This window comes from Cuculus canorus, chromosome 2 (assembly GCF_017976375.1).
Source record: "Cuculus canorus isolate bCucCan1 chromosome 2, bCucCan1.pri, whole genome shotgun sequence".
In the NCBI taxonomy this organism is placed as follows: domain Eukaryota; kingdom Metazoa; phylum Chordata; class Aves; order Cuculiformes; family Cuculidae; genus Cuculus; species Cuculus canorus.
This window is the reverse complement of record NC_071402.1, coordinates 741,427-765,024: the sequence shown is the minus strand read 5'-3', so window position 1 is coordinate 765,024 and position 23,598 is coordinate 741,427. Positions and strand designations below refer to the sequence as shown.

The window sequence follows — 23,598 nt, the reverse complement described above, 5'->3', positions numbered from 1 at the left end:
CAAGAGGAGAACCTCAAGAGGAGAACCTCAATGTGGAGAACCTCAATGTGGAGAACCTCAAGAGGAGAACCTCAATGTGGAGAACCTCAATGTGGAGAACCTCAAGAGGAGAACCTCAATGTGGAGAACCTCAAGAGGAGAACCTCAAAGTGGAAAACCTCAAGAGGAGAACCTTAATGTGGAGAACCTCAAGAGGAGAACCTCAATGTGGAGAACCTCAATGTGGAGAACCTCAAGAGGAGAACCTCAAGAGGAGAACCTCAATGTGGAGAACCTCAAGAGGAGAACCTCAATGTGGAGAACCTCAAGAGGAGAACCTCAAGAGGAGAACCTCAATGTGGAGAACCTCAATGTGGAGAACCTCAAGAGGAGAATCTCAAGAGGAGAACCTCAATGTGGAGAACCTCAAGAGGAGAATCTCAAGAGGAGAACCTCAATGTGGAGAACCTCAAGAGGAGAACCTCAAGAGGAGAACCTCAAGAGGAGAACCTCAATGTGGAGAACCTCAAGAGGAGAACCTCAAGAGAAGAACCTCAAGAGGAGAACCTCAATGTGGAGAACCTCAATGTGGAGAACCTCAAGAGGAGAACCTCAATGTGGAGAACCTCAATGTGGAGAACCTCAAGAGGAGAACCTCAATGTGGAGAACCTCAATGTGGAGAACCTCAATGTGGAGAACCTCAAGAGGAGAACCTCAATGTGGAGAACCTCAAGAGGAGAACCTCAAGAGGAGAACCTCAATGTGGAGAACCTCAAGAGGAGAACCTCAAGAGGAGAACCTCAAGAGGAGAACCTCAATGTGGAGAACCTCAAGAGGAGAACCTCAAGAGGAGAACCTCAATGTGGAGAACCTCAAGAGGAGAACCTCAATGTGGAGAACCTCAATGTGGAGAACCTCAAGAGGAGAACCTCAAGAGGAGAACCTCAATGTGGAGAACCTCAAGAGGAGAACCTCAAGAGGAGAACCTCAATGTGGAGAACCTCAAGAGGAGAACCTCAATGTGGAGAACCTCAATGTGGAGAACCTCAAGAGGAGAACCTCAAGAGGAGAACCTCAATGTGGAGAACCTCAAGAGGAGAACCTCAATGTGGAGAACCTCAATGTGGAGAACCTCAAGAGGAGAACCTCAAGAGGAGAACCTCAATGTGGAGAACCTCAATGTGGAGAACCTCAAGAGGAGAACCTCAAGAGGAGAACCTCCATGTGGAGAACCTCAAGAGGAGAACCTCAATGTGGAGAACCTCAATGTGGAGAACCTCAAGAGGAGAACCTCAATGTGGAGAACCTCAATGTGGAGAACCTCAAGAGGAGAACCTCAATGTGGAGAACCTCAAGAGGAGAACCTCAATGTGGAGAACCTCAATGTGGAGAACCTCAATGTGGAGAACCTCAAGAGGAGAACCTCAAGAGGAGAACCTCAATGTGGAGAACCTCAAGAGGAGAACCTCAAGAGGAGAACCTCAAGAGGAGAACCTCAATGTGGAGAACCTCAAGAGGAGAACCTCAATGTGGAGAACCTCAATGTGGAGAACCTCAATGTGGAGAACCTCAAGAGGAGAACCTCAATGTGGAGAACCTCAATGTGGAGAACCTCAACTGTCTCCGAGAGCCCCAAATCCCCTCTGAACCCAAACTGTGCCCCAAAGCAGAGCTGCACTGGGAATGGGAGAGGAGGGACTGGGACGGACTGGGAGGGACTGGGATGGACTGGGATGGACTGGGATGGACTGGGACGGAGTGGGATGGGATCGTATTCGGACTGGGACAGACCGGGCTGAACTGGGACGGACTGGGAGGGACTGGGATGGGATTGGATTGGAACTGGGATGGACTGGGATGGACTGGGATGGACTGGGATTGAATTAAGATTGGAACTGGGATGGACTGGGATGGACTGGGATTGAATTAGATTGGAACTGGGATGGACTGGGACAAACTGGGATGGACTGGGATGGGCTGGGATGGGATTGGGTTGGGACTGGGATGGACTGGGACAAACTGGGATGGACTGGTATGGGCTGGGATGGGATTGGGTTGGGACTGGGATGGATTGGGATGGACTGGGATGGACTGGGAAAGGATTGGGATGGACTGGGATGGACTGGGATGGAGTGGGGCAGACTGGGATGAACTGGGATGGACTGGGATGGGATTAGAGATGAACTGGGATGACCTGGGATGGACTGGCATGGACTGGGATGGGATTAGATTGGGACTGGGATGGACTGGAATGAACTGGGACAGACTGGGATAGGATTGGATTGGGACTGGGATGGACTGGGATGGGATTGTATTCAGACTGGGACAGACCGGGATGAACTGGGACGGGATTGGATTGGGACTGGGATAGAGTGGGACATACTGGGATGGACTGGGCTGAACTGGGACGTACTGGGACGTACTGGGATGGACTGGGCTGAACTGGGATGGACTGGGCTGAACTGGGCTGGACTGGGCTGAACTGGGCTGAACTGGGCCGTACTGGGCTGAACTGGGCCGGACTGGGCCGGACTGGGCTGAACTGGGCTGAACTGGGCCGGACTGGGCTGAACTGGGCCGAACTGGGCCGTACTGGGCCGGAGTGGATTGAGGACACTGAGACCACCTTTGACTTTCTCCTTTCTTTATAAAACTCCACAGAGAGCCGTGGGGCAGAGGGAGAGCCGTGGGGCAGCCGTGGGGCAGCCGTGGGGCAGAGGGGGAGCTGTGGGGCAGCCGTGGGGCGGCCGTGGGGCAGAGGGAGAGCTGTGGGGCAGCCGTGGGGCAGCCGTGGGGCAGCTGTGGGGCAGGGGGGGACACATCTGGGGCAGCCGTGGGGTGGCCGTGGGGCAGAGGGAGAGCTGTGGGGCGGCCGTGGGGCACATCTGGGGCAGCCGTGGGGCGGCCGTGGGGCGGCCGTGGGGCAGCTGTGGGGCGGGGGGGGACACATCTGGGGCAGCCGTGGGGCACATCTGGGACAGCCGTGGGGCAGCCGTGGGGCAGGGAGAGAGATGTGGGGCAGCCGTGGGGCAGCCATGGGTCGGGGGGGTTGGAATGTGGGTCGCCGTGGGGCAGCTGTGGGGCAGCCATGGGGCGGCCGTGGGGCACATCTGGGGCAGCCGTGGGGCAGCCATGGGTCAGGGGGGTGGAATGTGGGTCGCTGTGGGGCAGCTGTGGGTCGCCGTGGGGCAGCTGTGGGGCAGCTGTGGGTCTGAGGCCCCTCAGAAATGCGCCGTCACTCGGTCGATCTCCAGAAGGTCCTCCAGAATCTGTGGGGCAGAAGGGAGGGCTTCAGCGCTGACCCACAGCGAACGCCACGGGGGGCGGAGGGGGGGGCGGATGTGGGGCGGATGTGGGGTGGATGTGGGGCAGGGAGCGTGGCGGGGGGTGTGTGGGGCACAACTTATGGGGCAGAGAGCCTGAGGGTGGGCATGTGGGGCAGCTGTGGGGCAGCTGTGGGGCAGAGAGCTGACCCACAGATCTGTGGGGCGCAGCAAAGAGGACAGACCCCCCCCCCACGGGAGGGGAGAGCTGGACCCACAGCTGCCCCACAGCTGCCCCATAGACAGCCCCCTTTCTGCCCTGTTTCCACCCCATTTCCACCCTCATTTCCACCCCATTTCCCCCTCATTTCCCCCATTTCCTCCCATTTCCCCCCTATTTCTACCCCATTTCTGCCCCTTTTCTACCCCATTTCCCATTTCCCCCTTATTTCCACCCCATTTCCCCTATTACCCCCCATTTCCCACCCCATTTCCCCCATTTCTTCCCTATTTCCTCCCATTTCGCCCCATTTGTGCCCCATTTCCCCCCCATTTCTGCCAAATTTGTACCCCATTTCTGCCCCATTTCCCTCCATTTCCCCCTATTTCCCACTTCACTTCCCCTCCATTTCCACCCCCATTTCCCCCCTATTTCTGCCCCATTTCCCCCCTCATTTCCACCCCATTTCCCCCTATTTCTCACCCCATTTCCCCCCCATTTCTCCCCCATTTGTTCCCCATTTCTCCCCCTATTTCCTCCCCACTTCCCCCTATTTCCCCTCCATTTCCCACCCCATTCCCCCATTTCCCCTATTTCCCACCCCATTTCCCCCTATTTCTCCCCCATTTGTTCCCCGTTTCCCCCATTTCCCCCCACTTCCTCCCCACTTCCTCCCCCACTTCCTCCCCACTTCCCCCATTTCCCCTCCATTTCCCACCCCATTTCCCCCCATTCCCCCTATTCCCCCCTTATTTCCACCCCATTTCTGCCCCATTTCTCCATTTGTTCCCCATTTCTCACCCCCACTTCCTCCCCACTTCCCCCCTATTTCCCCTCCATTTCCCACCCCATTTCCCCCCATTCCCCCCTATTTCCCCCCATTTCTCCCCCATTTGTTCCCCATTTCTCCCCCTATTTCCTCCCCACTTCCTCCTCATTTCCCCCTATTTCCCACCCCATTTCCCCCTATTCCCCCCATTCCCCCCCATTCCCACCCCATTTCAGCCCTATTTCTCCCCCATTTGTTCCCCGTTTCTCCCCCTATTTCCCCCCACTTCCTCCCCACTTCCTCCCCACTTCCCCCTATTTCCCCTCCATTTCCCACCCCATTTCCCCCTATTCCCATTCCCACCCCATTTCTGCCCCGTTTCTCCCCCATTTGTTCCCTGTTTCTCCCCTTTCTCCCCCTATTTCCTCCCCACTTCCTACCCCACTTCCTCCCCACTTCCCCCCTCATTTCCCCTCCATTTCCCCCCCATTCCCCCCCTATTTCTCCCCCATTTGTTCCCCGTTTCTCCCCCTATTTCCTCCCCACTTCCTCCCCACTTCCTCCCCCACTTCCTCCCCACTTCCCCCTATTTCCCCTCCATTTCCCACCCCATTTCCCCCCATTCCCCCCCATTCCCACCCCATTTCCCCCTATTTCTCCCCCATTTGTTCCCCATTTCTCCCCCTATTCCCCCCACTTCCTCCCCCACTTCCCCTCCATTTCCCACCCCATTTCCCTCCTTTCCCCCTATTTCCCCCCTATTTCTGCCCCATTTCTCCCCATTTGTTCCCTGTTTCTCCCCCCACTTCCCCCCACTTCCTCCCCACTTCCCCCCACTTCCCCCTATTTCCCCTCCATTTCCCACCCCATTTCCCCCCTATTCCCCCCCATTTCTCCCCCATTTGTTCCCCGTTTCTCCCCCTATTTCCTCCCCACTTCCTCCCTATTTCCCCTCCATTTCCCACCCCATTCCCCCTATTCCCCCCATTCCCCCTATTTCTCCCCCATTTGTTCCCCATTTCTCCCCCTATTTCCCCCCACTTCCCCCTATTTCCTCCCCACTTCCCCCTCATTTCCCCCTATTTCCCACCCCATTTCCCCCTATTTTCCCTCCATTTCCCACCCCATTCCCCCCATTCCCCCCTATTTCTCCCCCATTTGTTCCCCATTTCTCCCCCTATTCCCCCCCATTTCCCCCTATTTCCTCCCCACTTCCCCCCATTTCCCCTCCATTTCCCACCCCATTTCCCCCCTATTCCCCCCTATTCCCACCCCATTTCTCCCCCATTTGTTCCCCGTTTCTCCTCCCTACTTCCTCCCCACTTCCTCCGCACTTCCTCCCCCACTTCCTCCCCACTTCCTCCCCACTTCCCCCTATTTCCCCTCCATTTCCCACCCCATTTCCCCCTATTCCCCCCATTCCCCCCATTTCCCCCCCTATTTCTCCCCCATTTGTTCCCCGTTTCTCCCCCTATTTCTTCCCCACTTCCTCCCCTATTTCCTCCCCACTTCCCCCCTATTTCCCCTCCATTTCCCACCCCATTTCCCCCCTATTCCCCCCCTATTCCCACCCCATTTCCTCCCCTTTTCTCCCCCATTTGTTCCCCATTTCTCCCCCATTTGTTCCCCATTTCTCCCCCTATTTCTTCCCCACTTCCTCCCCTATTTCCTCCCCACTTCCCCCCTATTTCCCCTCCATTTCCCACCCCATTTCCCCCCTATTCCCCCCCTATTCCCACCCCATTTCCTCCCCGTTTCTCCCCCATTTGTTCCCCATTTCTCCCCCATTTGTTCCCCATTTCTCCCCCTATTTCCTCCCCACTTCCTCCCCCACTTCCTCCCCACTTCCCCCCTATTTCCCCTCCATTTCCCACCCCATTCCCCCCTATTCCCCCCTATTCCCACCCCATTCCCCCCCCATTTCTCCCCATTTGTTCCCTGTTTCTCCCCCCACTTCCCCCCCACTTCCTCCCCACTTCCGCCCCCACTTCCTCCCCGCTTCCCCCCCCGTTTCCGGGTGACTGACGATGTCGGGGGTGGTGCCGATCTTCTTGGCGAGCTCGTGGCGCTCCATGGCGCTGAGGTAGAGGAAGCGCTGCAGCAGTTCCGCGTCCAACACGTTCCGCACCGCGTTCTGCAGCGAACGCCGCTCCGTCTGCAGCAGTCTGGGGGGGGGACCCCAAAACCACCACCATCGGCAAAGTGAACCCCAAAAACCAACACCGGCAAAGTGAACCCCAAAAACCAACAGCCCCAAAACGGGGGACCCAAAAAGGGAACCCCGAAAAGGGGAACTCAAAAATGGGACCCTGAAATGGGGGACGTGAAAAGGGGACCCCAAAACCCCACACCCCAAAAAGGGGACCCCGAAAGTGGGGACCTGAAAAGGGGAACTTGAAAAGGGGACCCCAAAAATGAGAACCTGAAAAGGGGACCCCAAAAATGGGGACCTGAAAAGGGGACCCTGAAAAGGGGAACCTGAAAAGGGGACCCCAAAAACCCCCACTGAGAAAGTGAACCCCAAAAACCCCCATCGGGAAAGTGAACCCCAAAAACCAACACCCCCAAAACGGGGGACCCGAAAAGAGAACCCCGAAAAGGGGAACTCGAAAATGGAGACCCGAAAAGGGGACCCCCAAAATGGGAACTCGAAAGCAACACAGCTATGGGGCAGCTATGGGGCAGCTATGGGTCTCTATGGGGCAGCTATGGGTCTCTATGGGGCAGCTATGGGGCAGCTATGGGTCTCTATGGGTCACTCTATGGGTCTCTATGGGTCACTCTATGGGTCTCTATGGGTCTCTATGGGTCTCTATGGGTCACTCTATGGGCCTCTATGGGTCTCTATGGGTCTCTATGGGTCTCTATGGGTCACTATGGGTCTCTATGGGTCACTCTATGGGTCACTATGGGTCACTCTATGGGTCTCTATGGGGTCTCTATGGGGTCTCTATGGGTCTCTATGGGTCACTCTATGGGTCTCTATGGGGTCTCTATGGGTCTCTATGGGTCTCTCTGGGGTCTCTATGGGTCACTCTATGGGTCTCTATAGGTCTCTATGGGGTCTCTATGGGTTCTCTATGGGTCTCTATGGGTCACTCTATGGGTCTCTATGGGTCTCTATGGGTCACTCTATGGGTCTCTATGGGTCTCTATGGGTCACTCTATGGGTCTCTATGGGGTCTCTATGGGTTCTCTATGGGTCACTCTATGGGTCTCTATGGGTCTCTATGGGTCACTCTATGGGTCTCTATGGGTCTCTATGGGGTCTCTATGGGTCTCTATGGGTCACTCTATGGGTCTCTATGGGTCTCTATGGGTCACTCTATGGGTTCTCTATGGTTCACTATGGGTCACTCTATGGGTCTCTATGTGTCTCTATAGTTCACTATGGGTCACTGTGGCTCTCTATGGGTCACTTTATGGGTCTCTATGGGTCACTATGGGTCACTCTATGGGTCTCTATGGTTCACTATGGGTCACTCTATGGGTCTCTATGGGGTCTCTATGTGTCTCTATAGTTCACTATGGGTCACTATGGCTCTCTATGGGTCACTCTATGGGTCTCTATGGGTCATTCTATGGGTATCTATTGGTCACTCTATGGGTCGCTATGGGTCAGTCTATGGGTCCCTATGGGTCTCTATGGGGTGTCTCTGGGGTCTCTATGGGTCACTCTATGTGTCTCTATGGGGTCTCTATGGGTCACTCTATGGGTCAGTTATGGGTCTCTCTGGGTCAGCTGTGGGTCACTCTATAGTCTCTATGGGTCTCTATGGGGTCTCTATGGGTCTCTATGGGTCACTCTATGGGTCTCTATGGGTCAGTTATGGGTCTCTATGGTTCTCTATGGGTCTCTATGGGTCGCTCTGGGTCAGTTATGGGTCAGTTATGGGTCAGTTATGGGTCTCTCTGGGTCAGTTATGGGTCGCTCTGGGTCAGTTATGGGTCTCTATGGGTCTCTATTGGTTGCTATGGGTCTCTATGGGTCTCTATGGGTCACTATGGGTCTCTATTGGTTGCTATGGGTCTCTATGGTTCTCTATGTGTCTCTATGGGTCTCTCTGGGTCAGCTATGGGTCAGTTATGGGTCTCTATGTGTCTCTATGGGGTCTCTATGGTTCTCTATGGGTCTCTATGTGTCTCTATGTGTCTCTATGGGGTCGCTATGGGTCAGTTACGGGTCTCTATGGGTCTCTATGGGTCAGTTATGGGTTGCTATGGGTCAGCTATGGGTCTCCATGGATCTCTATGGATCTCTATGGTTCTCTATGGGTCTCTATGGGGTCTCTATGGGTCAGCCATGGGTCAGTTATGGGTCAGCTATGGGTCAGTTATGGGTCAGTTATGGATCAGTTATGGGTCTCTCTGGGTCAGTTATGGGTCGCTATGGGTCAGTTATGGGTCAGTTATGGGCAGCTATGGTCGCTCTGGGTCAGTTATGGGTCTCTATGGGTCTCTATTGGTTGTTATGGGTCTCTATGGGGTCTCTATGGGTCTCTATTGGTTGCTATGGGTCTCTATGGTCTCTATGTGTCTCTATGGGGTCTCTCTGGGTCAGCTGTGGGTCAGTTCTGGGTCAGTTATGGGTCTCTCTGGGTCAGCTGTGGGTCAGTTATGGGTCAGTTATGGGTCTCTATGGGTCAGCTATGGGTGTCTATGGGGTCTCTATGGTTCTCTATGGGTCTCTCTGGGTCAGCTATGGGTCAGTTATGGGTCAGTTATGGGTCAGTTATGGGTCTCTATGGGTCAGCTATGGGTCGCTATGGGTCAGCTATGGGTCAGTTGTGGGTCAGCTATGGGTCTCTATGTGTCTCTATGTGTCTCTATGGGTCTCTCTATGGGTCTCTATGTGTCTCTATGGGGTCTCTATGGGTCGCTCTGGGTCAGTTATGGGTCTCTATGGGTCAGTTACGGGTCGCTATGGGTCTCTATGGGTCAGTTACGGGTCGCTATGGGTCTCTATGGGTCGCTATGGGTCACTATGGGTCTCTATTGGTTGCTATGGGTCTCTATGGTTCTCTATGTGTCTCTATGGGTCTCTCTGGGTCAGCTATGGGTCAGTTATGGGTCTCTATGTGTCTCTATGGGGTCTCTATGGTTCTCTATGGGTCTCTATGTGTCTCTATGGGTCTCTATGGGGTCGCTATGGGTCAGTTACGGGTCTCTATGGGTCTCTATGGGTCTCTATGGGTCAGTTATGGGTTGCTATGGGTCAGCTATGGGTCTCCATGGATCTCTATGGATCTCTATGGGTCTCTATGTGTCTCTATGGGTCTCTATGGTTCTCTATGGGTCTCTATGGGGTCTCTATGGGTCAGCCATGGGTCAGTTATGGGTCAGCCATGGGTCAGTTATGGGTCAGTTATGGATCAGTTATGGGTCTCTCTGGGTCAGTTATGGGTCGCTATGGGTCAGTTATGGGTCAGTTATGGGTCAGTTATGGGCAGCTATGGTCGCTCTGGGTCAGTTATGGGTCTCTATGGGTCAGTTACGGGTCGCTATGGGTCTCTATGGGTCGCTATGGGTCTCTATTGGTTGCTATGGGTCTCTATGGTTCTCTATGTGTCTCTATGGGTCTCTCTGGGTCAGCTATGGGTCAGTTATGGGTCTCTATGTGTCTCTATGGGGTCTCTATGGGTCAGCCATGGGTCAGTTATGGGTCTCTATGGGTCAGTTATGGGTCTCTATTGGTTGCTATGGGTCTCTATGGGTCTCTATGGGTCTCTATGGGTCTCTATTGGTTGTTATGGGTCTCTATGGGTCAGCCATGGGTCAGTTATGGGTCTCTATGGGTCACTCTATGGGTCACTCTATGGGTCTCTATGTGTCTCTATGGGGTCTCTATGGGTCAGCCATGGGTCAGTTATGGGTCGCTATGGGTCAGTTATGGGTCTCTCTGGGTCAGTTATGGGTCAGTTATGGGTCTCTATGGATCTCTATGGGTCTCTATGGGTCAGTTATGGGCAGCTATGGGTCTCTATTGGTTGCTATGGGTCTCTATGTGTCTCTATGGGGTCTCTATGGTTCTCTATGGGTCTCTATGGGTCAGTTATGGGTCAGTTATGGGTCTCTATGGGTCAGCTATGGGTCAGCTATGGGTCAGCTATGGGTCAGTTATGGGTCAGCTATGGGTCAGTTATGGGTGTGTTACCGGAAGGCCCTGGGGTTGAGCCCCCCCCTGTGGGGCAGAGCGGTACTGAGGGCGTTCTGCAGCATCAGCAAACGGCGGTACGGCTTCTCGTGCATCGGCAGCAGCAGCCCCAGAGCGCCGTCCAGAGTGGCTGTACCCCGAAAACAGAGTGAACCCCCAAACTGAGAACCCCCAAACAGCAGCCCCAGAGCGCCGTCCAGAGTGGCTGTGAGGGGTACCCCGAAACTGAGTGTACCCCCAAACTGAGAGAGAGTGAACCCCCAAACAGCAGCCCCAGAGCGCCGTCCAGAGTGGCTGTGAGGGGTACCCCGAAACTGAGTGTACCCCCAAACTGAGAGAGAGTGAACCCCCAAACAGCAGCCCCAGAGCGCCGTCCAGAGTGGCTGTGAGGGGTACCCCGAAACTGAGTGTACCCCCAAACTGAGAGAGAGTGAACCCCCAAACAGCAGCCCCAGAGCGCCGTCCAGAGTGGCTGTGAGGGGGTACCCCAAAACTGAGTGAACCCCCAAACTGAGAGAGAGTGAACCCCCAAACAGCAGCCCCAGAGCGCCGTCCAGGGTGGCTGCACCCCAAAAACAGAGTGAACCCCCAAACTGGGAACCCCCAAACAGCAGCCCCAGAGCGCCGTCCAGCGTGGCTGCACCCCAAAAACAGTGAACCCCCAAACTGGGAACCCCCAAACAGCAGCCCCAGAGCGCCGTCCAGAGTGGCTGTGAGGGGTACCCCGAAACTGAGTGAACCCCCAAACTGAGAGAGAGTGAACCCCCAAACAGCAGCCCCAGAGCGCCGTCCAGAGTGGCTGTGAGGGGGTACCCCAAAACTGAGTGAACCCCCAAACTGAGAGAGAGTGAACCCCCAAACAGCAGCCCCAGAGCGCCGTCCAGAGTGGCTGTACCCCAAAAACAGAGTGAACCCCCAAACTGGGAACCCCCAAACAGCAGCCCCAGAGCGCCGTCCAGCGTGGCTGTACCCCAAAAACAGAGTGAACCCCCAAACTGGGAACCCCCAAACAGCAGCCCCAGAGCGCCGTCCAGCGTGGCTGCACCCCAAAAACAGAGTGAACCCCCAAACTGGGAACCCCCAAACAGCAGCCCCAGAGCGCCGTCCAGAGTGGCTGTACCCCAAAAACAGAGTGAACCCCCAAACTGAGAGTGTACCCCGAAACTGGGAACCCCCAAACAGCAGCCCCAGAGCGCCGTCCAGAGTGGCTGTACCCCAAAAACAGAGTGAACCCCCAAACTGAGAGTGTACCCCGAAACCGGGAACCCCCAAACAGCAGCCCCAGAGCGCCGTCCAGAGTGGCTGCACCCCAAAAACAGAGTGAACCCCCAAACTGAGAGTGTACCCCGAAACTGGGAACCCCCAAACAGCAGCCCCAGAGCGCCGTCCAGAGTGGCTGTGAGGGGTACCCCGAAACTGAGTGAACCCCCAAACTGAGAACCCCCAAACAGCAGCCCCAGAGCGCCGTCCAGAGTGGCTGTGAGGGGTACCCCGAAACTGAGTGTACCCCGAAACTGGGAACCCCCAAACAGCAGCCCCAGAGCGCCGTCCAGGGTGGCTGCACCCCAAAAACAGAGTGAACCCCCAAACTGAGAGTGTACCCCGAAACTGGGAACCCCCAAACAGCAGCCCCAGAGCGCCGTCCAGAGTGGCTGCACCCCGAAAACAGAGAGGGTACCCCGAAACTGAGTGAGAGTGAACCCCCAAACAGCAGCCCCAGAGCGCCGTCCAGAGTGGCTGTACCCCAAAAACAGTGAACCCCCAAACTGAGAGTGTACCCCGAAACTGGGGACCCCCAAACAGCAGCCCCAGAGCGCCGTCCAGAGTGGCTGCACCCCAAAAACAGTGAACCCCCAAACTGGGAACCCCCAAACAGCAGCCCCAGAGCGCCGTCCAGAGTGGCTGTACCCCAAAAACAGAGTGAACCCCGAAACCGGGAACCCCCAAACAGCAGCCCCAGAGCGCCGTCCAGCGTGGCTGCACCCCAAAAACAGAGTGAACCCCCAAACTGAGAGTGTACCCCGAAACTGGGAACCCCCAAACAGCAGCCCCAGAGCGCCGTCCAGAGTGGCTGTGAGGGGTACCCCGAAACTGAGTGTACCCCGAAACTGAGAACCCCCAAACAGCAGCCCCAGAGCGCCATCCAGGGTGGCTGCACCCCAAAAACAGAGTGAACCCCCAAACTGAGAGTGTACCCCGAAACTGGGAACCCCCAAACAGCAGCCCCAGAGCGCCGTCCAGAGTGGCTGCACCCCAAAAACAGAGTGAACCCCCAAACTGGGAACCCCCAAACAGCAGCCCCAGAGCGCCGTCCAGCGTGGCTGTGAGGGGGTACCCCAAAAACAGTGAACCCCGAAACTGAGAGAGAGTGAACCCCCAAACAGCAGCCCCAGAGCGCCGTCCAGAGTGGCTGTGAGGGGGTACCCCAAAACTGAGTGAACCCCCAAACTGAGAGAGAGTGAACCCCCAAACAGCAGCCCCAGAGCGCCGTCCAGCGTGGCTGTGAGGGGGTACCCCGAAACTGAGTGTACCCCCAAACTGGGAACCCCCAAACAGCAGCCCCAGAGCGCCGTCCAGCGTGGCTGTGAGGGGTACCCCGAAAACAGTGAACCCCCAAACTGAGAGTGTACCCCGAAACTGAGAGAGTGAACCCCCAAACAGCAGCCCCAGAGCGCCGTCCAGCGTGGCTGTGAGGGGTACCCCGAAACTGAGTGAACCCCGAAACTGAGAGTGAACCCCCAAACAGCAGCCCCAGAGCGCCGTCCAGGGTGGCTGCACCCCAAAAACAGAGAGGGTACCCCCAAACTGAGAGTGTACCCCGAAACCGGGAACCCCCAAACAGCAGCCCCAGAGCACCGTCCAGAGTGGCTGTGAGGGGTACCCCGAAACTGAGTGTACCCCGAAACCGGGAACCCCCAAACAGCAGCCCCAGAGCGCCGTCCAGAGTGGCTGCACCCCAAAAACAGAGTGAACCCCCAAACTGAGAGTGTACCCCGAAACTGGGAACCCCCAAACAGCAGCCCCAGAGCGCCGTCCAGAGTGGCTGTGAGGGGTACCCCGAAAACAGAGTGAACCCCCAAACTGAGTGAGAGTGAACCCCCAAACAGCAGCCCCAGAGCGCCGTCCAGAGTGGCTGCACCCCAAAAACAGAGTGAACCCCCAAACTGAGAACCCCCAAACAGCAGCCCCAGAGCGCCGTCCAGAGTGGCTGTGAGGGGTACCCCAAAAACAGAGTGAACCCCCAAACTGAGAGAGTGAACCCCCAAACAGCAGCCCCAGAGCGCCGTCCAGAGTGGCTGTGAGGGGGTACCCCAAAAACAGTGAACCCCCAAACTGAGTGAGAGTGAACCCCCAAACAGCAGCCCCAGAGCGCCGTCCAGAGTGGCTGAAAGAGGGTACCCCAAAACTGAGTGTACCCCGAAACTGGGAACCCCCAAACAGCAGCCCCAGAGCACCATCCAGAGTGGCTGCACCCCAAAAACAGAGTGAACCCCGAAACTGAGAGTGTACCCTGAAACTGGGGACCCCCAAACAGCAGCCCCAGAGCGCCGTCCAGCGTGGCTGCACCCCAAAAACAGAGTGAACCCCGAAACTGAGAGTGTACCCCGAAACCGGGAACCCCCAAACAGCAGCCCCAGAGCGCCGTCCTGAGTGGCTGTAAGGGGGTACCCCAAAAACAGAGTGAACCCCGAAACTGAGTGAGAGTGAACCCCCAAACAGCAGCCCCAGAGCGCCGTCCAGCATGGCTGAAAGGGGTACCCCAAAACTGAGTGAACCCCAAAACTGGGAACCCCCAAACAGCAGCCCCAGAGCGCCGTCCAGCGTGGCTGCACCCCAAAAACAGAGTGAACCCCCAAACTGAGAGTGTACCCCGAAACCGGGAACCCCCAAACAGCAGCCCCAGAGCGCCGTCCAGCGTGGCTGTAAGGGGGTACCCCGAAACTGAGAGTGAACCCCCAAACTGGGAACCCCCAAACAGCAGCCCCAGAGCGCCGTCCAGCGTGGATGCACCCCAAAACCAGAGTGAACCCCGAAACTGGGAACCCCCAAACAGCAGCCCCAGAGCACCGTCCAGGGTGGCTGCACCCCAAAAACAAAGTGAACCCCGAAACTGAGTGAACCCCGAAACAGCGAACCCAGAGTCCCATCCAGAGTGGCTGAATGAACCCCAAAAACAGTGAGAGTACCCCAAAAACAGAGTGAGTGAACCCCAAAACAGAGTGAACCCCAAAAACAGAGTGAAACCCCAAAAACAGAGTGAGTGAACCCCAAAACAGAGTGAACCCCGAAACTGGGAACCCCCAAACAGCAGCCCCAGAGCGCCATCCAGGGTGGCTGCACCCCAAAACCAGTGAGCCCCAAACCCCTCAGTGCCCCCCTGATCACCCCTCAATCACCCCCACAGCCCCCCCAAACCCCTCAGTGCCCCCCAAACCCCCATAGCCTCCCCCAATCCACTCATCGACACCCCAAAACCCCCCCATAGACCCCCCAAAACCCCTCAGTGACCCCCCATAGCCCCCCCAAACACCCCCATAGCCCCCTCAAACACCCCCATAGCCCCCCAAAACCCCTCAGTGACACCCCAAAACCCCTCAGTGACCCCCTAAAACCCCCCCAAATCCCTCAGTGACCCCCCAAAACCCCTCATTGACCCTCCAAATCCCCCAAAACCCCCCCAAACCCCCCCTAGCCTCCCCAATCCACTCATTGACACCCCAAAACCACCCACAGACACCCCAAAACCCCTCAGTGCCCCCCCAAAACCCCCCATAGGCCCAACAAAACCCCTCAGTGACCCCCTAAACCCCCCCAAACCCCTCAGTGACCCCCCCAAACCCCCCATAGCCTCCCCCAATCCACTCATCGACACCCCAAACCCCCCCCATAGACTCCCCAAAACCCCTCAGTGACTCTCAAAAACCCCTCAGTGCCCCCCCAAACCCCCCCAGACCCCCCCAAAACCCCCACAGACACCCCAAAACCCCTCAGTGACCCCCCAAAACCCCCATAGACCCCCCAAAACCCCTCAGTGCCCCCCCAAAACCCCTCAGTGCCCCCCCCAAACCCCCCACAGGCCCCCCAAAACCCCTCAGTGCCCCCCCAAAACCCCCATAGACCCCCCAAAACCCCCCATAGACCCCCCCAAACCCCTCACTGACCCCCCAAAACCTGTCAGTGACCCTCCAAAACCCCTCAGTGATCCCCCAAACCCCTCAGTGATCCCCCAAAACCCCCCATAGCCCCCCAAAACACCCCCATAGACCCCCCAAACCCCTCAGTGACCCCCTTAAACCCCCCATAGACCCCCCAACCCCCCCCAGACCCCTCAGTGACCCCCCAAAACCCCCCATAGCCCCCCAAAACCCCTCAGTGCCCCCCCAAGCCCCCCATAGACCCCCCAAAACCCCTCAGTGCCCCCCAAAACCCCCCATAGACCCCCCAAACCCCCCCCAGACCCCCCAAACCTCCCATAGTCCCCCCCAAACACCCCCATAGCCCCTCTAAAACCCCTCATTGACCCTCCAAACCCCCCAAAACCCCCCATAGACCCCCCAAAACCCCTCAGTGTCCCCCCAAAACCCCTCAGTGCCCCCCAAAACCCCCACAGACACCCCAAAACCCCTCAATGACCCCCCAAAACCCCTAAGTGCCCCCCCAAAGTCCCCATAGCCCCCCCAAACACCCCCATAGACCCCCCAAACCCCTCAGTGACCCCCTAAACACCCTCAAAAACCCCTCAGTGCCCCCCCAAACCCCTCAATGACCCCCCAAAACCACTCAGTGACCCCCCAAACACCCCCATAGCCCCCCCATAGCCCCCCAAAACCCCTCAGTGATCCCCCAAACCCCCCATAGACCCCCCAAAACCCCTCAGCGCCCCCCCCAAACCCCCCATAGTCCCCCCAAACACCCCCATAGCCCCCCCAAAACCCCTCAGTGCCCCCCAAAACCCCCCATAGTCCCCCCAAACCCCCCATAGCCCCCCCAAAACCCCTCAGTGCCCCCCCAAACCCCCCATAGTCCCCCCCAAACCCCCCATAGCCCCCCCAAAACCTCTCACTGACCCCCCAAACCCCCTCAATGACCCCCCAAAACCCCTCAGCGCCCCCCCAAACCCCCCATAGTCCCCCCCAAACCCCCCATAGCCCCCCCAAAACCCCTCAGTGCCCCCCCCAAACACCCCCATAGCCCCCCCAAACCCCTCAGTGACCCCCTAAACCCCCCCCAAAACCCTCAGTGACCCCCCAAACCCCCCATAGTCCTCCCCAAACACCCCCATAGTCCCCCCCAAACACCCCCATAGACCCCCCAAAACCCCTCAGCGCCCCCCCAAGTCCCCCATAGCCCCCCAAAACCCCTCACTGACCCCCCAAACCCCCTCAATGACCCCCCAAAACCCCTCAGCGCCCCCCCAAACACCGCCATAGCCCCCCAAAACCCCTCACTGACCCCCCCAAAACCCCCATAGACACCCCAAAACCCCTCAGTGCCCCCCCAAACCCCCCTCAGTGCCCCCCGAACCCCCTCGTACCGAACCAGGTGATGTGTTTGCCGTCCCAGGCGCTGGCGCGGCGGTTGGGGCCCTCCGTGACCCCCCGGCACGGCGTCCGCCAGAAGGTGTTGACGTGAGCGCCCACGTGGAAATCGGCGCGACGGAGCAGCCGCAGCCCCCCAAAACTCTCCTTGGCTGAGCAACGCCACCAGTAACGCACCAGTACCCCACTGGGAGGCAACTGGGAGGGCACTGGGAGGGGACTGGGAGGGCCGAAAGGGACTGGGAGGGAACTGGGAGGGCCAAAAGGGACTGGGAGGGGACTGGGAGGGCACTGGGAGGGCACTGGGAGGGTACTGGGGGGGCCGAAAGGGACTGGGAGGGCGCTGGGAGGGCACTGGGAGGGGACTGGGAGGGCCGAAAGGGACTGGGAGGGCACTGGGAGGGCACTGGGAGGGCCAAAAGGGACTGGGAGGGCACTGGGATGGTACTGGGAGGGGACTGGGAGGGGACTGGGAGGGCCGAAAGGGACTGGGAGGGGGCTGGGAGGGGACTGGGAGGGAACTGGGAGGGGACTGGGAGGGCCGAAAGGGACTGGGAGGGGGCTGGGAGGGGACTGGAAGGGCCAAAAGGGACTGGGAGGGGACTGGGAGGGCACTGGGAGGGGACTGGGAGGGTACTGAGAGGGCCAAAAGGGACTGGGAGGGAACTGGGAGGGCACTGGGAGGGCATCAACAGCACTAATAGGGACTGGGAGGGTACTGGGAGGGAACTGGGAGGGAACTGGGAGGGCCAAAAGGGACTGGGAGGCAACTGGGAGGGCACTGGGAGGGCACCGGGAGGGGACTGGGAGGGAACTGGGAGGGCCGAAAGGGACTGGGAGGGCACTGGGAGGGTACTGGGAGGGAACTGGGAGGGCACTGGGAGGGGACTGGAAGGGCCAAAAGGGACTGGGAGGGAACTGGGAGGGTACTGGGAGGGCCAAAATGGACTGGGAGGCAACTGGGAGGGCACTGGGAGGGCATCAACAGCACTAATAGGGACTGGGAGGGTACTGGGATGGTACTGGGAGGGTCAATAGGGACTGGGAGGGCACTGGGAGGGGACTGGGAGGGCATCAACAGCACTAATAGGGACTGGGAGGGAACTGGGAGGGTACTGGGAGGGTACTGGGAGGGCCAAAAGGGACTGGGAGGGAACTGGGAGGGCACTGGGAGGGCATCAACAGCACTAATAGGGACTGAGAGGGAACTGGGAGGGTACTGGGAGGGTACTGGGAGGGCCAAAAGGGACTGGGAGGGAACTGGGAGGGCACTGGGAGGGCCAAAAGGGACTGGGAGGGAACTGGGAGGGCACTGGGAGGGCATCAACAGCACTAATAGGGACTGGGAGGCAACTGGGAGGGCACTGGGAGGGGACTGGGAGGGCCTTAAGGGACTGGGAGGGAACTGGGAGGGCACTGGGAGGGAACTGGGAGGGCCAAAAGGGACTGGGAGGGAACTGGGAGGGCACTGGGAGGGAACTGGGAGGGCATCAACAGCACTAATAGGGACTGGGAGGGCACTGGGAGGGAACTGGGAGGGCACTGGGAGGGCATCAACAGCACTAATAGGGACTGGGAGGGTACTGGGAGGGAACTGGGAGGGCCAAAAGGGACTGGGAGGAAACTGGGAGGGCACTGGGAGGGCATCAACAGTACTAATAGGGACTGGGAGGGCACTGGGAGGGCACTGGGAGGGCACTGGGAGGGCATCAACAGCACTAATAAGGACTGGGAGGGAACTGGGAGGGCACTGGGAGGGCACTGGGAGGGCCAAAAGGGACTGGGAGGGAACTGGGAGGGCACTGGGAGGGCCAAAAGGGACTGGGAGGGAACTGGGATAGTACTGGGAGGGCATCAACAGTACTAATAGGGACTGGGAGGGCACTGGGATGGTACTGGGAGGGTCAATAGGGACTGGGAGGGCACTGGGAGGGGACTGGGAGGGCATGGGGAGGGCCAAAAGGGACTGGGAGGGAACTGGGAGGGCCTAAAGGGACTGGGAGGGAACTGGGAGGGTACTGGGAGGGCCAAAAGGGACTGGGAGGCAACTGGGAGGGCACTGGGAGGGCATCAACAGCACTAATAGGGACTGGGAGGGCACTGACAGCGCCAGTAGGGACTGGGAGGGCACTGGGAGGGCACTGGGATGGTACTGGGATGGTACTGGGAGGGCACTAACAGCGCCAGTAGAGACTGGGAGGGCACTGGGAGGGCATCAACAGCACTAATAGGGACTGGGAGGGTACTGGGAGGGGACTGGGATGGTACTGGGAGGGCACTAACAGCGCCAGTAGAGACTGGGAGGGCACTGGGAGGGCATCAACAGCACTAATAGGGACTGGGAGGGTACTGGGAGGGCACTGGGATGGTACTGGGAGGGCACTAACAGCGCCAGTAGGGACTGGGAGGGCACTGGGATGGTACTGGGAGGGCACTAACAGCGCCAGTAGGGACTGGGAGGGCACTGGGAGGGCACTGGGATGGTACTGGGAGGGCACTGGGAGGGTACTGGGAGAGCATCAACAGCACTAATAAGGACTGGGAGGGAACTGGGAGGCAACTGGGAGGGCACTGGGAGGGCCAAAGAGGACTGGGAGGGCACTGGGAGGGCATCAACAGCACTAATAGGAACTGGGAGGGCACTGGGAGGGCACTGGGAGGGCACTGGGAGGGAACTGGGAGGGCATTGGGAGGGCACTGGGAGGGGACTGGGAGGGCATCAACAGCACTAATAGGGACTGGGAGGGAACTGGGAGGGCACTGGGATGGTACTGGGAGGGCATCAACAGTACTAATAGGCACTGGGAGGGCACTGGGAGTGCCAAAAGGGACTGGGAGGGCACTGGGAGGGCACTGGGAGGGCATCAACAGCACTAATAGGGACTGGGAGGGTACTGGGAGCGCACTGGGTGGGGACTGGGAGGGCACTGGGAGGGCCTAAAGGGACTGGGAGGCAACTGGGAGGGCACTGGGAGGGCCAAAAGGGACTGGGAGGGAACTGAGAGGGCACTGGGAGGGCACTGGGAGGGCACTGGGAGGGCCAAAAGGGACTGGGAGGGCACTGGGAGGGCACAAGTCTGGCCCAATCCCCCACCAGTATGGCCCAGTTCAGCCCAGTCTGTCCCAGTCTGTCCCAGTTCAGCCCAGTCCGTCTCTGCTCACCTTCGGGCAGGTACATGTACACCAGGAGATTGCGGTCACGGTCGGAAACTGCCGGAACAGAGGGACCACGGTGACCCCCAAGTGACCCCCCGTGACCCCCAAGTGACCCCGTGACCCCCAAGTGACCCACTGAGACCCCCAAGTGACCCTCTGCGACCCCCAAGTGACCCCCTGTGACCCCCAACTCCCCTCTGCGACCCCCAAGTGACCCACTGAGACCCCCAAGTGACCCCCAAGTGACCACTGTGACCCCCAACTCCCCACTGTGACCCCCAAGTGACCACTGTGACCCCCAACTGCTCACTGTGACCCCCAAGTGACCCCCTGTGACCCCCCATTCCCCCCCAATTCCCCCCCAGTCCCTCCCAGTTCCCCCCCACTCCCCCCAAATTCCCCCCAGTTCCCCTCCAGTCCCCCCCAGTTCCTCCCAGTTCCCCCAGTTCCCCCAATTCCTCCCCAGTGCCCCCCAGTCCCCTCCATTCCCCCCCAATTCCCCCCAGTGCTCCCCAATTCCCCCCCAGTCCCTCCCATTCCCCCCCAGTGCCCCCCAATTCCCCCCCAGTCCCCCCCAGTGCCCCCAATTCCCCCCCAGTTCCACCCCCGTCCCCCACAATTCCTCCCCAGTGCCCCCCCAATTCCCCCCCAGTCCCCCCCAGTGCCCCCCAATTCCCCCCAGTGCCCCCCGATTTCCCCCCCAGTCCCTCCCATTCCCCCCCATTCCCTCCCAGTGCCCCCCAATTCCCCCCCGTCCCCTCAATTTCCCCCCAGTCCCCCCCAGTTCCCCCAAGTCCCTCCCAATTCCCCCCCAGTCCCCCCCCAGTGCCCCCCAATTCCCCCCAGTTCCCCTCCATTCCCCCCCAGTCCCCCCCCAGTCCCTCCCAATTCCCCCCCAGTTCCCCTCCAGTCCCACCCAATTCCCCCCAGTGCTCCCCCATTCCCTCCCAGTCCCCCCCAGTTCCCCCCCAGTGCCCCTCAATTCCCCCCCATTCCCTCCCAGTCCCCCCCAGTGCCCCTCCAGTCCCTCCCAGTCCCCCCCCAGTGCCCCCCAGTCCCCCCCAATTCCCCCCCAGTTCCCTCCAATCCCCCCCAGTGCCCCCCAATTCCCCTCCAGTCCCCTCCAATTCCCCCCATTCCCCCCCAGTCCCCTCCCAGTCCCCCCCAATCCCCCCCAGTCCCTCCCAGTCCCCCCCAGTGCCCTCCCAATCCCCCCCAGTCCCTCCCAGTTCCCCCCAATTCCCCTCCATTCCCCCCAATTCCCCCCCAGTGCCCCCCCATTCCCTCCCAGTCTCCCCCAATCCCCCCCTAATTCCCTCCCAGTGCCCCCCAGTCCCCCCCCAATCCCCTCCCAGTTCCCCCCAATTCCCCTCCATTCCCCCCCAATTCCCCCCCAGTGCCCCCAATTCCCCCCCAGTTCCACCCCCGTCCCCCACAATTCCTCCCCAGTGCCCCCCCAGTCCCCAATTCCCCCCAGTACCCCCCCCAATTCCCCCCCAGTCCCCTCCAATCCTCCCCCAGTCCCTCCCAGTCCCCCCCAAGTGCCCCCCAAGTCCCCCCCCGTTCCCTCCCAGTGCCCCCCAATTCCCCCAATTCCCCTCCCAGTCCCCCCAGTGCCCCCCAAATTCCCCCCCAGTCCCCCCTAATTCCCCCCCAGTTCCCCCCAATTCCCTCCCAGTTCCCCCCCAATTCCCCCCCAGTCCCTCCCAGTCCCCCCCCAGTGCCCCCCCAATCCCCCCCAGTGCCCCCCCATTCCCTCCCAGTCCCCCCAATTCCTCCCCAGTGCCCCCCATCCCCCCCCAGTCCCCCCTAATTCCCCCTCAGTTCCCCTCTCAGTCGCCCCCAAGTCCCCCCCAATGCCCCCCAATTCCCCCCCAATTCCCCCTCAGTGCCCCCCAATTCCCCCCCATTCCCCCCCAGTCCCTCCCAGTCCCCCCCAATTCCCTCCCAGTCCCCCCAGTTCCCCCCAGTCCCTCCCAGTCCCCCCCCAGTGCCCCCCAGTCCCCCCCAATTCCCCCCAGTCCCCTCCAATCCCCCCCCAGTGCCCCCCAATTCCCCTCCCAGTCCCCCCAATTCCCCTCCAGTCCCCTCCAATTCCCCCCAGTTCCCCCCATTCCCCCCCAGTCCCCTCCCAGTCCCCCCCAATCCCCCCCAGTCCCTCCCAGTCCCCCCCAGTGCCCTCCCAATCCCCCCCAGTCCCTCCCAGTTCCCCCCAATTCCCCTCCATTCCCCCCCAATTCCCCCCCAGTGCCCCCCAATTCCCCTCCATTCCCCCCCAATTCCCCCCCAGTGCCCCCAATTCCCCCCCAGTTCCACCCCCGTCCCCCACAATTCCTCCCCAGTGCCCCCCCAATTCCCCCCCATTCCCCCCCAGTCCCTCCCAGTCCCCCCAGTGCCCCCCAGTCCCCCCCAGTGCCTCCCCAGTGCCCCCCAATTCCCCCCAGTGCCCCCCGATTTCCCCCCCAGTCCCTCCCATTCCCCCCCATTCCCTCCCAGTGCCCCCCAATTCCCCCCCTGTCCCCTCAATTTCCCCCCAGTCCCCCCCAGTTCCCCCCAAGTCCCTCCCAATTCCCCCCCAGTCCCCCCCCAGTGCCCCCCATTCCCTCCCAGTGCCCCCCAGTCCCCCTCAATTCCCCCCCAGTCCCTCCCAGTCCCCCCCATTCCCTCCCAGTGCCCCCCAATCCCCCCGGCCCCCCCAATTCCCCCCCAGTCCCCCCCATTTCCCCCCCATTCCCTCCCAGTGCCCTCCAATTCCCCCCCAGTCCCCCCCAGTTCCCCCCCAGTCCCTCCCAGTCCCCTCCAATTCCCTCCCAGTCCCCCCTCAGTTCCCCTCCAGTCCCTCCCAATTCCCCCCAGTGCCCCCCAATTCCCCTCCCAGTCCCCCCCAGTCCCCCCCAATTCCCTCCCAGTGCCCCCCATTTCCCCCCAATTCCCCCCCAGTCCCTCCCAGTCCCCCCCAGTGCCCCCCAGTCCCCTCCAGTCCCTCCCAGTCCCCCCAATTCCCCCCAGTGCCCCCCAATTCCCCTCCCAGTGCCCCCCAGTCCCCCCCTAATTCCCCCCCAGTGACCCCCATTTCCCCCTTAGTGCCCCCCAGTCCCTCCCAGTTCCCCCCAATCCCCCCCAATTCCCTCCCAGTCCCCCCCCATTCCCCCCTAATTCCCCCTCAGTCCCTCCCAGTCCCCCCCAATTCCCCCCCAGTCCCCCCCCATTCTCTCCCATTCCCCCCAGTTCCCCCCATTCCCTCCCAGTCCCCCCCCAAATTCCCCCTCAGTCCCCCCAGTTCCCCCCCAGTTCCCCTCCAGTCCCCCCCAATTCCCCCCCAGTTCCCCCCAATTCCCCCCCAGTGCCCCCCAATTCCCCCCCCAGTCCCTCCCGATTCCCCCCAGTTCCCCCCCAGTCCCTCCCAGTCCCCCCCAATTCCCCCCCAGTGACCCCCATTTCCCCCTTAGTGCCCCCCAGTCCCTCCCAGTTCCCCCCAATCCCCTCCCAGTTCCCCCCAATTCCCCCCCAGTCCCCC

The 23,598-nt window shown here is 59.8% G+C and overlaps 1 protein-coding gene across 1 annotated transcript in view; it reads right to left on the bottom strand.

Annotated features, from left to right (window-relative positions):
- Positions 1-3,131: 3,131 nt before the first annotated feature.
- CPSF1 (cleavage and polyadenylation specific factor 1) overlaps positions 3,132-23,598 on the bottom strand; it is a 72,761-nt gene continuing 52,294 nt past the window's right edge. The window contains exons 13-17 of the mRNA XM_054060588.1: positions 20,088-20,135; positions 16,922-17,077; positions 10,387-10,516; positions 6,259-6,397; positions 3,132-3,249 (exon numbers count right to left, since the gene is read on the bottom strand). Coding sequence (XP_053916563.1) covers positions 3,202-3,249; positions 6,259-6,397; positions 10,387-10,516; positions 16,922-17,077; positions 20,088-20,135 — 521 coding nt within the window. The 3' untranslated portion in view covers positions 3,132-3,201. The remainder of the gene's footprint in view (positions 3,250-6,258; positions 6,398-10,386; positions 10,517-16,921; positions 17,078-20,087; positions 20,136-23,598) is intronic.